Source organism: Onychomys torridus, chromosome 8, assembly GCF_903995425.1.
Source record: "Onychomys torridus chromosome 8, mOncTor1.1, whole genome shotgun sequence".
NCBI lineage: Eukaryota > Metazoa > Chordata > Mammalia > Rodentia > Cricetidae > Onychomys > Onychomys torridus.
In genome coordinates, this window is record NC_050450.1 from 18,705,887 (window position 1) to 18,721,369 (window position 15,483).

Sequence of the window (15,483 nt, forward strand, 5' to 3'; positions counted from 1 at the left end):
CCTTTCGCTATAAGTGGGTTGAGCTCCGGGAGCTTCCCGGCCCCCAGGAGTGTCTGTCTTGCTCATCCTTGCATTGTTTCCCCAGTGTGGCTGTCCCTGAGGCTGAGGAAGGAAGAGGGCCTGCAGCATCTAGGCACGGAGGAGTCCCAGGTACCTCTGACCCTCCTCAAAGGACCAGCCCATGCTGCTGATCCCTTCTAGTCTCTTAGGTCCCGAAGACATGGCCAGGAAGCTGAGGAAGTTTTGGGAGCCCCTCTCAAGGGAGTCTTGGGGAGAGCTTACTCCTTGGGATGAGGCAACTGGGTGGAGGCCCTTGCGGTACCCCCTCCCTCTCGGGGGTAGTCCCTGATCTCAATCCACCTATTTATTCCTCCCACAGCCGGGAGCTGCTGAACTACAGTCAAAACGGCATGCTCTCCACTCATCAGAACCCCAGTCAGAGGACCCATGACTGCTGACTGAATAAAAGTCCCAGGTCAGGGAGCTCCCCAGCTCTGGTGCCAATCCTCAGAAACCCTAGGAAAAGGTGAAGAACTCTAATAAGACAAGAGGCCCTGCTTTCTGCTCCTAACACTGGCACTTAATATCTTGCAACCCCAGCCCTGTTTTGCCCCAGGGGAGGGGGCCCACCTGCTCATGATACTCAACGCCCATGCTCAGAGTGTTGACAAGGATGGCTGCCATAATGCCCCTGTTGAAGTACTTGCTGTCTACGATGCGACGCAGCTTGCCACTGAAGGAAGCCCAGAGGCGGCCTAGTCCTCCTGGCTCTGAGGTTGTCCGCCGTGGTGGCCGCCGCCTCTCACTGCCACGACCTGGTGTGTCCACTTCACTGGGCTGTTGCACAGGATCCCGGCAATCTCCATGTCGTACATCCTGGGTAAACTCATAGACTCCATGGGCATCCGAGTCTCCGCTCTCCGAGCCACTGAAATCAAACTCGGGGTCCTCCAGGGCGCTGGCACAATATGGGCAGCTCTTCAGCTCACAGGTCAGAGTGCCCGCCTGGGGGCTGGGCAGGGGGCAAGGCACACTCAGGCCAGACAGGTGGCTAGAGGCTCGGCCTAGTCCTGGGAGGGTAAGACATAGGTGTGGTTAGGTTATTGCAGCAGAACCCAGGGCCCTGCTACCCCAAGATTTTGATCTCCATTTCCCCTCCTATACAAGCCCCATTTTAGTTTCTTTGTAGAGAAAAGGGCAGTCTGAGGATGACCTCACAGCTCCTCCTTGGGACCAGGCAGGAGCAAGGAGATGTGGACCCAGAACACTTGGGACCAAGGACTTGCCTCACCTGGGTACCTCCTCCCCACTTTCCTGTGCATTGGGGGCTGGGTCCTCACCTTGCTCCCCAACCACATGCTGGATCTTCTCGTAGGGGCTGGGGCTGCCCAGGCTCAGAGGACTGTGTGCTGCCGCCCCTGCAGTTCCAGCACCCCGTAGGCCCTTGGGCCGTTGGCTGGTGCCACCTTTGCTGGTGACTGTTCCCGAAGGCAGGATGGTGGGATAGTTCATGGTGCCCAAACCCGAGGCTAGCTTGAGACTGGCAGCAGTGGCTGTGGAGTGTGCCACCCGGGCTCTTTCCTGTGGCCCCTCCACATGGCAGTCAGCATGGTAGATACTGTGCACAGACTCAGAGTCGGGCGGCCCATGGCCTGGGGATGGTGGCGAGGGGGGCACACAGGCGCGGACCAACCTGGTGTCGCCAGCACCTGGCTCTGGGCTGGGCCTGCGTGGGCCACTGTGGCTGAAGTGGTAATGGTGATGGTGGTGGTGGTGGTGATGGTAGACCAGGTGGTGCACAGAAGCTGTGCGTCTGCCGGGCCGTCGCGGCCGCCGCCCGGGACCTTGGCCATGCAGGGTGCTGCTGGGGTCCACCTTCTTGCGCCAGCGGCTCTGCCAGCGGGCATACAGGCGCAGGCTACGGCGCTTAACCTTGCGGAAGATGTGGCCCACATACTTGAGGAGCTCCTCATAGCAGCTGCCAGGCTCGGAGAAGCTGGCCAGAGTGCTGTCGTTGGACAGATAGCGGGCCCGCTGTTCACGCATCAGCTGGTTCTCCCTCTGCTTTGTCTCCGAGAACTGCGTGGCGATCACCACCAGGCACAGGTTGATCATGAAGAAGGAGCCCACCTGTGGCAGGGTGTGTGTGACCACCAGGAGCTCCGTACCAAGGCCAGCCAGGACTGCTCTGGGCACTGGGGCCTAGCCACAATGCTCTAAGCAAGACTATTCCAGGTATTCAACAGGTGGCATACATACACAGGTATTCTGCAACTGTGTGATAATGGGATGGGGACCTCCTTTGGGGTCCTGCACGCAGGACTTCCTGCTCTCAGGTTTGTCCTCAACATACTCTCCTCTGTGGCCACACTGTCCTGTGGGAACTTCCCAGCCGGCCCCTACGGCCCGTTCCCCCGGCACAGGCCATCATTGGCTCTCCTGTATGTCCTGCCATATGGGCTGTCTGAGAATACAACTGTATGACATCCCTTCCCTGCTGGGTCCCCGAAGGCAGCGCCTGTGCATCCAGGCATCTGGAAACGTCTGATGAACTAACAATGTCCTAACTGAGAACCATAGGACATTGAGGGACGAGAGGAGACTAAATCTGAGACACGGGATGCTTTAGGGGGTGCTGTGTGTGGTGCGAATGTTAACGGGAAGCCACGGGCCAAAGAAGGGATCATGGCTGCTGTGAGAGACTGCCAGAGACTCGTGTTCACTACAGGGGGCTGTGCTAGAGGGCCAGACACAATGTGAAGGGCTGGGACTGACGGCTATGTAGCTTCTGGGCATCACCTTGGACCTAGGGGCTGCATGGGCCTTTCTCCATCCTAACTACTTCTTTCCACTGCAGGCTGGGCAGAGAAGGTCCCTGCCTGCCCACCTACCAAAGCCCGTCCCAGCAGCTGCCTCAGGGACTCTAGGAGGTCCAGAATGAGTGGCAAGGGGGAAGGGGCAGGGTATGGCTCCTCCTCCGCCGCCCCCCCCCATCAAATGCAGGATGCCCACCAGCCAATCACGCCCACACTCACGATGATGAGCAGGATGAAGTAGATGAAGTTGTAGAATGAGTGGGCGTCCATGACGTAGTACATGATGTCCACCCAGCCCTCCAGTGTGATGACCTGAGGAGGCAGGCAGCTGGACACGGGCCCACGGTCTCCAGCTCCCGTGGGTAGCAGTGCATGTCACACCCCAGTGTGGGTGCCTTTCTTAGGGGTCGCCATCCCACACCCCCAGGGATCCCCAGGCTATCCCAGCGTGTACCTGAAAGATGGCGATCCACGCGTAGCCTATGTTGTCGAAGTTGATGGCGCCATTGTGAGGGTTGAATTCCCCCGAGCGGCACACGTTGTAGTACTGGTTCCAGTTGATACAGGCATTGCGGCCAGCACCCCCATCCTCAGCCTGTGGCTGCCCATAGGCCTCCCAGCCAAGTGTGCATTGCACACGAAGCTCACGACGGCTGGGGATGTGCGAGCACTTCTGCATGCCATTGTCGCGGCGTGAGGAGCAGATGAAAGGGTTCTCCTCACCCTCCTCTGTTTGGTAGTATGGACGCAGGAAGGTCAGGTTGTTGTTCCTGGGTTGCAGAAGGTCAAGGCATGGGCTAAGGGGTTCCTAGGCCAAGCACCACTCTCCCCCGCATCCACTCATCCAGTTCACTCAGAGCTGCTGAGCCTGAATCCCACATGCCCATCAAGATCACAATTCCTCCCCTACCCCTCAACTGGGCCCTAGACTTGAGATGATGAGAAAAGAGGTACCCGGTACACAATGTGGTACCTAGCTCACAGGCCATGCTTGGAGCATCTCAGGGCCTCTGGACCCACCCTCACTCCTTCCCAGGGTGTCTACAACGTCTTTCCCAACAGTGACTTCTCCTGAGTGGGCCTGGCAACATGGGCCAGGCAGCAGCGTGTCTCCACAACTGCAGGCTCCTTGGAATCTCCTCAAGGACCCACTCTCTTCCTCTCTCCCAGCCCCCATATTCCTCTCCAAGGACATCTCAGAAGCTCTGAGGCCTTGGCCTGGGGGTGTCCATCCTAGGGGCTCAATGCTCAGGTATCTGACTGGTGTTGGAAGAGGCAGACAGTTCATAAGCAGGGGCTAGCGAAGAGCAGAGTCTCCCAGCACCACTGCTGCTTTCCAGGGAAGTCCTTGCGGGTCATCAGCCTTGGGTTACCTGTCCTCTAATGCTGTAGAGTGGGGCCCAGGGTGAAGGGGATGGACACACCCTCATTCCCACGAAGCAAATGCCATGTTGGCACATGGGTACCTATACTGAGGAAGCACTTGCTTGAGTCAGGCAGATGCAAGGGAGCATGGACAGAGGGCAGCAGCCACCGGGAAGACTGTGCCAGGAACTGGCAGACAGATGGGCGCAGCATCCTACCTCAGGCCAGCCTCCGGGGCTAAAGACACCTGGTATCAAACCCTCACATCCACTCACAGAGAAAAGAGGAAGTGGCCTCTACCCAGGCTGCCCCTGAACTAACAAAGCTACATCTTCATCTCCGCCTTGACCCTGTCTCCGGGGACAGTACTTGCACCTACTATGACCTGTCCTGAGGAAGGCTGAGCGCCCTAGGACCTCACCACAAACTAGGACCCAGGTTCACTCTATGGGTATTCAAGGACAGAACACCTCGGTGGTGTGGTCTCATACCAGGGTGGGGCAGGAGAACAGGCTTGGAAGGAAGATCCCTTTGGGGATGGGGCCTGCAGAGGGGAAGGCCTGAAGGGGGGAAGAGGCCAGAAGGGATGAGTCAAGAGGTAACATTTCGGGGTCATGGCTGCCTAGGTGGGTGGAGCCACAACACGGGCGGGGCCTGCACACCTGACAAAGGCGCTGTCCAGGAAGCAGCGGTTCCGCAGCAGGCCAGCCCAGAGCTGGACCCCGACGATGCCGAAGATGAAGAAGACGAAGAAGCAGAGCAGAAGGACATTCCCAAGCATGGGCAGGGTGTCCAGCAGCAGAGTGACCAAGATCCGCATGCCTGAGGGAGGCAGGGCTGGCGCTCAACACAGCTAAGCCCCAGCAGAGGGCCCTGGGGGTGCTGCCCCTCAAGCCCTGCCCGCCGCTCACAAATCCATATCAAGGCTATCTGTGTGCCGAGGCCAGGGTCAGGTTGCAGCCCCAGACAGCCAGGGCAAGCCTGTCCTTGTTCCATCTCATTATGCAGCATCCCCAGGGCCTTGGGAAGACCAGTGAGATAGCCAGTGTAGCTTCTGTGGGGACCCCAGCACACTGGGCTCTGAGCCTTTGCTGGGGAAAGGGGCTTTCCTATTTCCATTGCAAGAGCAGACCTGCAGGGCCCTGTTACAGGGAAGGCACGGGCAGATGCTGTATCTCAAAGCAATCTTGAAGTCCCTTTTCCTGGGCCGTGTATGAACTTGAACAAGTCTAGGAAGTGGGTCAACAGTGGCCTCATCCTGGGTCTGCCCCCTCAGTCATCAAAAGAATGCAGCTCAAAATCTGCACAGGGCCAGCCTAGGCTGTGGGCAGAGCATAGGGTCGGACAACTAGGTCAGAGATGCAAGCATAGTTTTGAGGAATCCTGAGAGGGGTGGCCATAGAATGGGGGCCCTTGGGTCCTGGGGTGTGTGTGTGTGTCCAGGCTGATGCAGGGCTAACATTTCAACTGGAAACAAAGTGTCTCATGGGGCAGAGACCAACTAGGTCATATGATTACACCACCCTGGGTCATCATGTGATCTAGGGGTCAGAGTTGAGCCAAAGTAGATAGTCAGACAGCTCTGAAGGTTCTGGGGTTGCTGTGAGAAACAGGCAGCCCTGTCTAGGAAGGAACTCCAGAGTTACCTGGACATTCAACCTGAGCATTTTGAATGGGAGTGGACCCGGGTTTCATCTCTGCTCCAGTACAAAGGTCGTCTAGGTAGAGGAGTCGTGGGCCCTGCTGAGTTACACTGAGCACACAGGGTGCTAGGCAGAGCCCTCAGAACCACACATGTCCCTTCACCTCACACTCTGCTGTCCTTGAGAAATATATTCTGTACTCCATTGGTATAAAGGGAACCTGGGGTTCGGGGAGGTTTGGTAATGTGTCCAATGTCACACAGCATTTGAGTCGTTTCTGATCCCAGAAGTCACAGCCAGGAAGGTAGGTGGAAGGGTCAGTGTTGAGGTAAAAAAGTTCAGTTAGGCAGCTGAAAAGGGGGGTGTGTATGCCTAGGTAGACCTGGAACCACACCTGTTCAAGCATGTATATACACACCCTGCACAGCTCCAAGGGTGTTGCAACTCCCACCCTCAAACGGAGCATCTGAATTTAGCTACTAAGAAAACACCTAAACTATCCCTAAATGCAGGCAGATGGCCGGCATCTGGACAGGGCCACGTCCCAAGCACAGCCATGTGACTTCCTGTGTGTTTTCCCTCCATGTGTAGGGGGAGGATGCAGTGTGTTCCTCCCTTGCCCCAGAGCATAGCTCCTTTCCTTTGTATTGGAGGGATGGGAAGTGGGCTGCAGAGCACCCCTCACTGTAGCCCCGTCTCTCACATGTGCTCCACCTGCCTCGGACACCATTGCACAGTGGTGTAGCTGGGAACCTTCTCAGCCCCCAGCCTCACCCCAGATGCTTTGCAAATGAGGAGGCCAAGGTTCAGAGCAGCTCCCATCGCTAAGGACTGGGAGTCTCCAACACATCCCAGCTCGTACTACCCTAGAAGGGCCAAGTCTGCTGGTGTCTGGGTAAGCAGTGGGGCCAGCAGGACATATAGGCTGATCTCAAGACAGGAGAGACACTTACTAGGGACCCGATTGATGGCGCGGAGGGGCCGCAGCACACGCACCGTGCGGATGGCAGAGAGGCTCACGTTGTGTCCGTCCAGAGAATACTCCATCATACTGGGGGAACAGGGGTACTAAGGGGGGAGAAGAGCCCAGGAGCCCATGACTCTGAGCCCATCACCCACTGCCCCTTGGGGGCCATCAGTACGTGCACATCTCACCCAGGAAGGCCGCCTGTCAAACCCTGGCTGCTCTCAGGTCTCAGCCCCGAGGTCAGCCCTAGGATTCCCAAGCAGAGGCTGCATACCCCGCCATGACAATGAAGAAGTCCAGCCTGTTCCAGGTGTCACCCAGGTAGCACTTCTGCCCAAAGAGCCCCAAAGCCACCATCTTGATAACCATCTCCACAGCAAAGAAGGCAAAGATGAAGTCGTCAAAGGCCTGGAGGGAAGGGGGTCGCAATGAAGGAGCGGGACACATGTGGTACCCTCCTGGTCCTCCTCACAGTTCTCGACGCCTACCTCCAAGATGCTGCAACGTTCTGAGCGGCACTCAACATCCTCGCAGGGCCGGAACATGCCGAGCGTCACGCAGTTCAGCATGATGACCAGCATGCTGATGTGCTCGAACCACCTGCGGGCTGTGCGTTAAGGGCCACGTGCAGCAGACAACCCCACTCCGCCTCCTCCCAGGCGCTCCCTCCAACATGTATGCAATCAGCGGAGTGGGCCCTCTCCCCAGCCTGAGACAGGGTTCAGCCTCCTGTCAACAGTGCAGGCAGTAACACCAGAACATGACCACCAGGTGGCGCCATGGCACCATGCTGGTTCCTATGACCCAAGGTCTCCCAGGAAGGTAGTCACTGCCCCTTGCCCCCTGCCTCATGACCCAAGATGGCTCTGGAAATGTTGCAGTGAGCCAGTGGTGTCACATTTGAGGCCCAGATGAGGACATTAAACACACAGGAGCCTGGCAGCCTTCGTAAGGGTCAAATACACAGGGCATGCCGGAAAGGCCCGACAGTAACATCTGGGACAGGAGCTGATGAACATGTGGTGGGAGACTGAATCTCCTGAAGGTGACCTTGAGCAGGTCTTGCACCTATAAGTCTGCATGAGTTGCTCATCAATGAAGTGCCCACAAAGACAGAAGCGCAGAGCTCCACCAGCATGTATCTATGGCCCAAACAGGAGCACCATCAGCTCAGTATGGGGACACAGGCTGGCGTTTGTGAGGTCAGTGGCCACAATCCACAGAACCAGTACCAGCTAAAGCAACAACCTGTCAGAGATACAGAGACAGAATAGGCTGGGAGACATCCTTATGAGGGGCAGGGCTGTACTAGCCCCCCTGTCCATGGGGCGACCTGGGAGCCAAGGAGGGGGGAGGGGTTAGGGCATTCTCTGAATGTTCTTCTTGCAGTCCTGACCCTGACCCCTCTCACACTCACGGAGCTGGGCCCCCTAGCCCACCCACACAGGCAGTGTGCTCTGTGGTGCCAAGCCACCAATGTAATTACACGCTCCTGCTGAGAGCGTCATAATTACACTTAATGGGTTCAGCAGTAACAAGTGCCTCTGTCATAATGGGGGTGCGGAAAACAGAAATCAGCCTCCTGCTAGCGCAGCACTGGCCTGCCTCTGGCAGGCAACACAGTGCTCCCAGGCCACAAGACTGGAGAGTTCTCACCCTCTGTACTTGTCTTGTGGCCCCAAGTGGCTTCTGCACACCCCTCACCCAGCAATTCCCAGCTCTGCCAAGCTCATTCACAACACCACGCTATGCTATTCTCCAGCTGGACAGACAAGGGGGATATAGGGTGGGCACTCCAGGCTGGCCTGTGGTTCCAGTGGGCATCCTCATGTGGCTCAGTGGTAGACTAATTTCCAAGGTGAGTGGGTACCGCTCTGGGTTAAAGAGAACAGGCCAGCGGAAGCAGCACAAAGCTGTGGGGACAGGAACCCTATTACATTGGTCAGCAAAGGTCACCAGTAGGACATATGGTCAGACCAGACTAACAGGCTCCCAGGCCTGACAGGATTCCAAGTCTACCAGGTGCCATGCCTTTCCGAGCCTGCCTGCCACCAATGGAGGGGGTAACTGTCCCTCCCTTGGCAAGACTAGGCCCCACACTCTGACCACTTCCAGAAGAGGCTGGTCAGCGGGAGACAGGCTTTCTAGCTCACCCTAGCTCTCCCCACCCACTCAACTCCAGAATCCAGGACTGAAGTCTGATTCTTGACTCCTTTGCCCATCATCTGGTTTCTCCCCGGCTTGGTCCACACTCATCCAAGGAAGACCAAGATGGACTATTCTCCAGGCTGGCTTGCCTGGACTGTCTCTAGAGCCTACAGTCCACCTACTGTGCAACCCCAGGCCCCTAGCTATTACCTTCACACACAGCTACTGTCAAGACTGACACCAAGGCTGGGGTATGGCCTCCCTGAGTGACTGCTGCTTCTGGACAAGAGGTAGGCCTGGGCTCTGTGGGACAGGGGAAACTTGCATGGGGCCTACCAAGACCCCTAACCTGGTGGGGAAGTGGATCAGGTCCAGAGTCCAGGGCTGGTTCGTACCAGGCGCAGACCTGGGACCTGCCTAAGCAGAGAATATTTCAGCTCCCTACAACAGCAAGGACACACCTCACGTGTCACACCGCCCCCTGGCCATGCTCTGTGGGCAGCTAAGGACAGGCGGCATCAACTGGTCATATCACGTGGAGCCGGGTGACTTCCAGAGGCTTAATTACAACAGATAGATTTTCTGGGTTTAATTAAAATTCCTGCAGGCTTTGAACTGACTTCTACAAATGAGAATCAGTTTCCATGGGGGTTAGAGAAAACCAAATGGATATGTGAACTGGAGGTGGTGCTGGTTGAGTTCAGGGTCTGAGTCCAGCCAAATGGACTAATGGGGTCCTTCCTTGGGGGGGTCTCACTCAAAAGGCAAGAACCCAGTCAGCTCTGAGGCTTAGGAAGCAGCAAAGGTCCAAGAAGCAGGCCAAGAGAGAAGCCGAACAAGGGGTCTGGGGAGATCCTCCCCCCCCGAATGGTAGGGTCCTGTGGTTGGAGACCATAAAACATAGTACCTAGCTACCCTGTTGGCCACCACTCCAAACTTCTGCCTGGCCACCTCTGAGTCTGTGCACTTTGGAAGGGCGCAAATGCCCTCCCATTCTGCATCACACCATGGGGCGAGGATCCCAGTCAGCAACCAGCAAAGGGAAGGTCCTTCCATGGGACTTCAGAACATTAGCTAAAGAAACCTTCTCTAGGGTCCCCAGACTGTCTGCTTTGGACATAGCCTCCCTGGGAGAGCATGGAATGCAAGGCTACCCCCACAGCAAGGTTCCCCTCTCCTCACCTGTACAGGAAACCCATACTAGGCTCATGACAGAGTCCACAGAAGGGTCTTCAGTCCACAGCCGGGTGGTCTCCAATGCACCCCAAATAACGCCCCCCCAAATGCAGCCCTATGTGAACCTGAGTGAGGACACTGGATGGAAGAAGGCAGGGTTGGTGGCTGCTGTCCGTGGTGCTGAAACAGCTGTCCCACCTGGGGCCCATCCAGGGTGAGCATCAGGCTGGGCTGGCTGGGCTGGGCTGGGGAAGGGGAGCACACCATGGGAGTGGGGTGTCCCTCACCGGAACAGAGTGGTTCTTCTGGAAACACATCTTGGATCTGCCCTTCCTCATTCAAAGGGAAGCAGGAGGAAAACAGGACACACAGCCTGTGCCGAGAAAGGTGGTGACTTGTCATGATCCCTTTCCTAGCAGAGGTGAGGAAGCTTACAGGGTCCTTGACCATGTGTTCAAGAAGACCAGGCCACACCTAGACGAGGCTGACTGGGGTGGCCACTGTCACTTCTATGAAATCACTGAGGACCAGCAGGTAAAAGTCTCTTGCTGTCTGCTTGGTTAACTTAACAAGCTGTTGGCTCCCCATGGGTGACAGCCCCAGCTGACCTCCAGATGGAATGAATACAGTCCCTCATAGTGGAACTGTATGACACAGGATGGTAGGGCCCAATGTGAACCTGTACCTCCAGACCCCCAGTCTTTATGAACACCCAGCTTGGCCCAGCCCTCATGTCTGAGGGCTGAGAATCCCTGGGATTCCCCTCACCCCACCCTAGTGAATTCATGTCTAGACTAGAGTCGGAGGTTGGGAAATCTGCCCAATTCTACTATAACCGCCCCTCTTTGGGCCTCAGTTTCTCCACCAGTCACCACACTTCGATTCATGCAGACCCTTCTGGTGCACCAACAGCAGGGCCTCAAGTCCTCCTGACACAGGCTCAGCCCCTGGGCTGGGTTTCTGAGTATCACTCACCACGGTGCCATCCTGTACAAGGTGGGACAGAAGGGTGCCACCACAGAAGAGCAGGGCAGTGGCAGCAGTGAGGATTACAGGACCTAAATCAGTGAGGTAGCCAGGGCCCCAGAGTCCCACACTGTCAATACTAGTGGGGTGGGGGTCAGGAGTCTCCAGGTGTGGCTGCTGCCTGGCTTCCATTGCCAGAGCGGCCCCTAAGCAAGACAAGGACTCAGGATTCCAACCAGGGCTCCCTGCTAGGTGGTGCATGAGATCAGGGGATTAGCTCTGAGCTGCTCCAGCCCCGCCTGCCAGCCCCCAGAGCAATCTGTAACAGCCAGCTAAGCTCCATTAGGCCAGATCCAGAACAGCTTGGCTTGCGTGCGAGAGGCTGGGCAGGAGGGGTAGAAGGCTGGAGGACCCACTATAAGAAAAGAGATCGGGCAGTCAGCACCACACTCACGCTTCCTGCCTTGGGGGTCTGGGGCTTCCTTCTGCAGGGACCCCGGGTTTTGTAGAGCCCTCCTTGTCCTGGAGGCTGGAGCCTTCCCTCTTTGCCACTCTGCAGCATGAAGCCCCCCCACACACACCACGCTCACCGCTGCCCTCCTGCCACTGTGTTCTCAGGGGCACTCAACCTTACTTTTCCAATTTGTTCAAGAAGAAAGGGACATGTTTATTCATAGAGAAGGACTGTCCTCAAAAAAAGACAGCCTAGCCCAGTGAGGAGGTGAATATGCCAATGAGTCCTCATACACTTCTCTGCTCACAGAATAAGAGCTTCAGGTCCAGCATCAAATAACCCCCCTGGGCAGGTAGCTGTGGTGCCTGGCATTCAGTGGACAGTGAGTACCTACCCAACACAGTCTAATTGCCCCAGCATGGCCTTCCTGAGCCCTTCTATCTTCCTGGCCCTTCTCTCTATGACAATGGGATCAGAACAAATGAGTCCCCCTGAAGTCTATACAGCCATGGTGGTCGGGGAGGCCCACGGGCTTCTGGCCCGAGCACCAGGGCTCCCTGTGTTGAAATGAAGTTAAAATGGCAGAACATCTGGGCAAGTGCGTGTGGCTCAGCATGCATGTAGTATGTAGCCTGTAGCACCGTTGTTCAAAGAAATGCTGCTGCTGTATGAATTAGGACACAGTGATGTGAGCAGGGCGAGAAGCGGGGAACAAGAAGTTATGGAAGGCACACAGCCCCATCTATGGAAAATGACACAATGCAAAACTAGCCTACATGCATGTAAAGGAAAGCCAAGTGGGGCCATCACTCATCCATGGGCACATGCATAAGGTACAAAGTGGGAGCCAAGAGGGATGGCAGAAGCAGCCACTCGGTTTTAGCTCCCTTCACCCAGCCCTTGTCACATCTTCTGACTTTTTGTGCTGAGGACCCAGGTACTGCCTCTGCTCGTGGAAGTATTGCACCTTCAACAAGGAATGCTGGGCTCCTCCAAAGGGAGGCCACACCACAGCACCCTCAGGCTGGCAGATGGCAAGGAGACCTCACCTGGACCTCTGCAGGGGCCACGTCATGAACTCTCAGTACAAACAGATGACAAAGAAAAGGGTGTGGAGACACACCTGCCCTGGGCTGCCCGCCCAGTTAAGCTGACTCTTCCCACACCTGGGTGGGGTGTGTGAGAGGCTCCAGGTTCCATGCTCAGTGTCCTCCAGGGCTCCTCACTATCTGTGCCTCAGGCAGATCTGGTCCTGGGGCTCTGGGAGCCTGGCAGGGTGTGGGACAGGTCTCCTGGGCAGAGACCATGCATCAGGGGAGGAAGCAGATATGGGAGGCCCATGAACATGACTGTGCTCTGTGGAAGCTGGTTTTTCCACCTGTCCCCACCAGTACCCTCTCTGGGGTCGGCAGGGCCCAAGAGCCCAGGTGGTTGGCTCACATGGGATGGATGTGAGCCTATAGGTCCATTGGCCAGCTGACTGAATAGGTTCATTAGCTAGTGATCACTCTGTGGCAGTGGGCATGTCTGGGGCAAGGTGTCTGAAAACCTTAGGAGTCTCCAAAGGGAGACAAGAGCCACCCACTGGATGATGACACACTCCAGGACAATTGTACATGCGTACTGTGCTATGCACCTTCACTCTGGTGAGGTCTCCAATTCTGGGGACCTTAACATCTTCCATCCTTACCTTTCTTGGGCTGTCCCTCAGCCCCAGGGACTAGCATCTACCCCTGCTCACTCTTTAAAACCTTAGGTCCCACACTCAGCCCCAAATAACTGGGTACCACAGTGCATCTCTTTCAGTCCAATGTGAGCCAGAGACATCCCTCCGAGAGGTCCCAGATCTGTCCTTGTTCCTGCCGTGACACTACTCCTCAACCCATCTGAGCTGTCTCTAAAGCAAACCACTGATTGAGGCATCTGTTCAACATCCTGCTATGGCTTCCTAGTGCCCCGACACACTCCAAACAAGAGCCCTGTGTGGCCTAGCCCTAGGGAAGCAGCGCTGAATTCCACCTTGCCTTGGCTGCTCCAGGGATCCAGCCCTCTGCTACTCCCTATAATGACCTTTCTAGCATCCCAGGAAGTTATTATGGATGGAGCCTGGGTAAGTGACTGCTGGAGCCTCTACCGATGCACGGAGTCATTCTTGCTAGACACCTGGCAAGCTTAACACAGGTGTCTCTGGCACACACCCTAATCTGGACGTTCTAGGAAGATGCTCTGAAGGGCAGGCAGGCTGCCACCAAGTAGAACATGAAGGGATGCTAGCTATACCAGCTAAGTGAGCTCTGCTACCCTTACATGCTCTTCCATGACCCCCACCTTGGATTGGCTCCCTACAGAGGGGCAGGACGGAGAGCTGTGGCTGAGGAAACATGGTTAACCGTGGCCCCAGGAGGAACCCCAAAGCTGGCCCAGATGTTCTAGCTACCTCACAAGTCAGAGTAGGTGGGGCCTATTACTCCTTTCCCTGGGGGAGCCGCCAGATATATCCGAGCATGGCCATGTCCTCCAGCCTGCATTGCTAGCCATGACCTCTGTGTAGGAGGATTGCAAACAAAGAGCTCCCAGACCTCTGGGTCTGCATGCCTTCTTCCCCAGGAAGAAGTGGCGGAAATCCCAAACACTTCTCACAGGCCGATGCCCAGGGAGCTCTCTGTGGGCATTTGTCCTGGTCTCCTGTGAGGTCTCAGGGGCAGGAACACTCACTCTGCAGGGTATGCTGATTGAAGGAGGTTTCTCTTTATTCCCTGCGGCTGTTGCCATGCCGACAGCTGATAACAAGGTGAGAAGGAACCTGGAGACCCAATTAGGGCAAAAGCAGAGGGGATTCCCCAGCCCTGCTCCATTTCCAGAGGCTTCCAGCAGCCCTGTCCCAGCTCAGTCACACATTCCTGCCTTAGTACTGCTAGTCTTACGAAGAGAGAATGTGTGCTGAGGAGCCTGTTTACGTCTGGGATTTGGGAAGAAAGTTGGGGATGGCAGGAGGGGTGAGGGACAAGGTGGCCCTGTCGGGGTCATCAGAGTGATCCCAAACAAGGAACACTGGCATGGGTGGCAGCTTCCTTTCCCAACTGCCCCATCCCAACATCAGACCCTGTACCTGGGCCAGCTGGTTTTACCCAGAACTCTCCAGAAGTGGACTGTTTAATGTTGTGTGCAGATCTGTCCCAGCTACCACAGGACCAGCTCTACCCCACCCAGGCCCCTCCGCCAGTGGAGGGGGGTGTGCAGCAGTTATTGAAGGTCACCCAGGTCTGGATCTCTCATTCCTTTCTCCATCAACTCAGGAAGCCAGGAGGCCTCCAGAGCTGGGACAAGTGGGCTTGGATACCAGGGGCTGAGCCCTGTCACCAGTTGCTCGGGGCTCAGAAATGCTAGCAGCCATCACCTAAGACAGTTACCTGAAGATGGATGACTCTGGCTGCACAAGGCAGAGTTTGCCCTAGAGACAGGTGGGATATAGTTGGTACAGTTTATCACCTCTGTCCAGGGCTCAGGGTCTTGGGGTTGGCCCTGTTTTCCCCTCACCAGACTTTCTAAGCTCCACCCCCCATGCCTAGCAAACCCGCTTCCTGCTCTCAGCTCCTACTCTAGGAGACCCTTTTTACCTCTACCCCCCCACCCCCCTGCCCCATGGCCTGGCCCAGGGAACATGGCCTGGGAGCCTGGGCCTAGGCCTGCGTGACTCACAGCAGGCTGGGCTGAGCTGGGGCTGGGGGTGGGGAGTGAGGGCAGCGGACCAAACATGGAGCTGTTTGTTCTCCAGCTGCCTGCTCTGCTCGGGGTCACCCAGGGGAAAGGGGGGGCAGGCTGTCTGTGGAAGAATACTTCCTCCTGAAGCTAGGGTGTGGGAGCCATCCCCTACTACAGCCCCTTAAACAGGAGGTGGGGGGGGAGGGGAAAGTCACTTTATGAATACTCAGCTCTAGCTTCCAGAAC

The 15,483-nt window shown here is 56.4% G+C and overlaps 1 protein-coding gene across 1 annotated transcript in view; it reads right to left on the reverse strand.

Annotated features, from left to right (window-relative positions):
- The window catches only part of Cacna1h (calcium voltage-gated channel subunit alpha1 H), a 58,815-nt gene that overhangs the window by 16,180 nt on the left and 27,152 nt on the right, over window positions 1–15,483 (reverse strand). Inside the window, 8 exon segments of the mRNA XM_036195083.1 lie at window positions 631–1,070; window positions 1,341–2,130; window positions 3,036–3,128; window positions 3,271–3,586; window positions 4,844–5,003; window positions 6,778–6,875; window positions 7,066–7,199; window positions 7,280–7,391. Of these exon segments, the coding sequence (XP_036050976.1) occupies window positions 631–1,070; window positions 1,341–2,130; window positions 3,036–3,128; window positions 3,271–3,586; window positions 4,844–5,003; window positions 6,778–6,875; window positions 7,066–7,199; window positions 7,280–7,391 (2,143 nt within the window).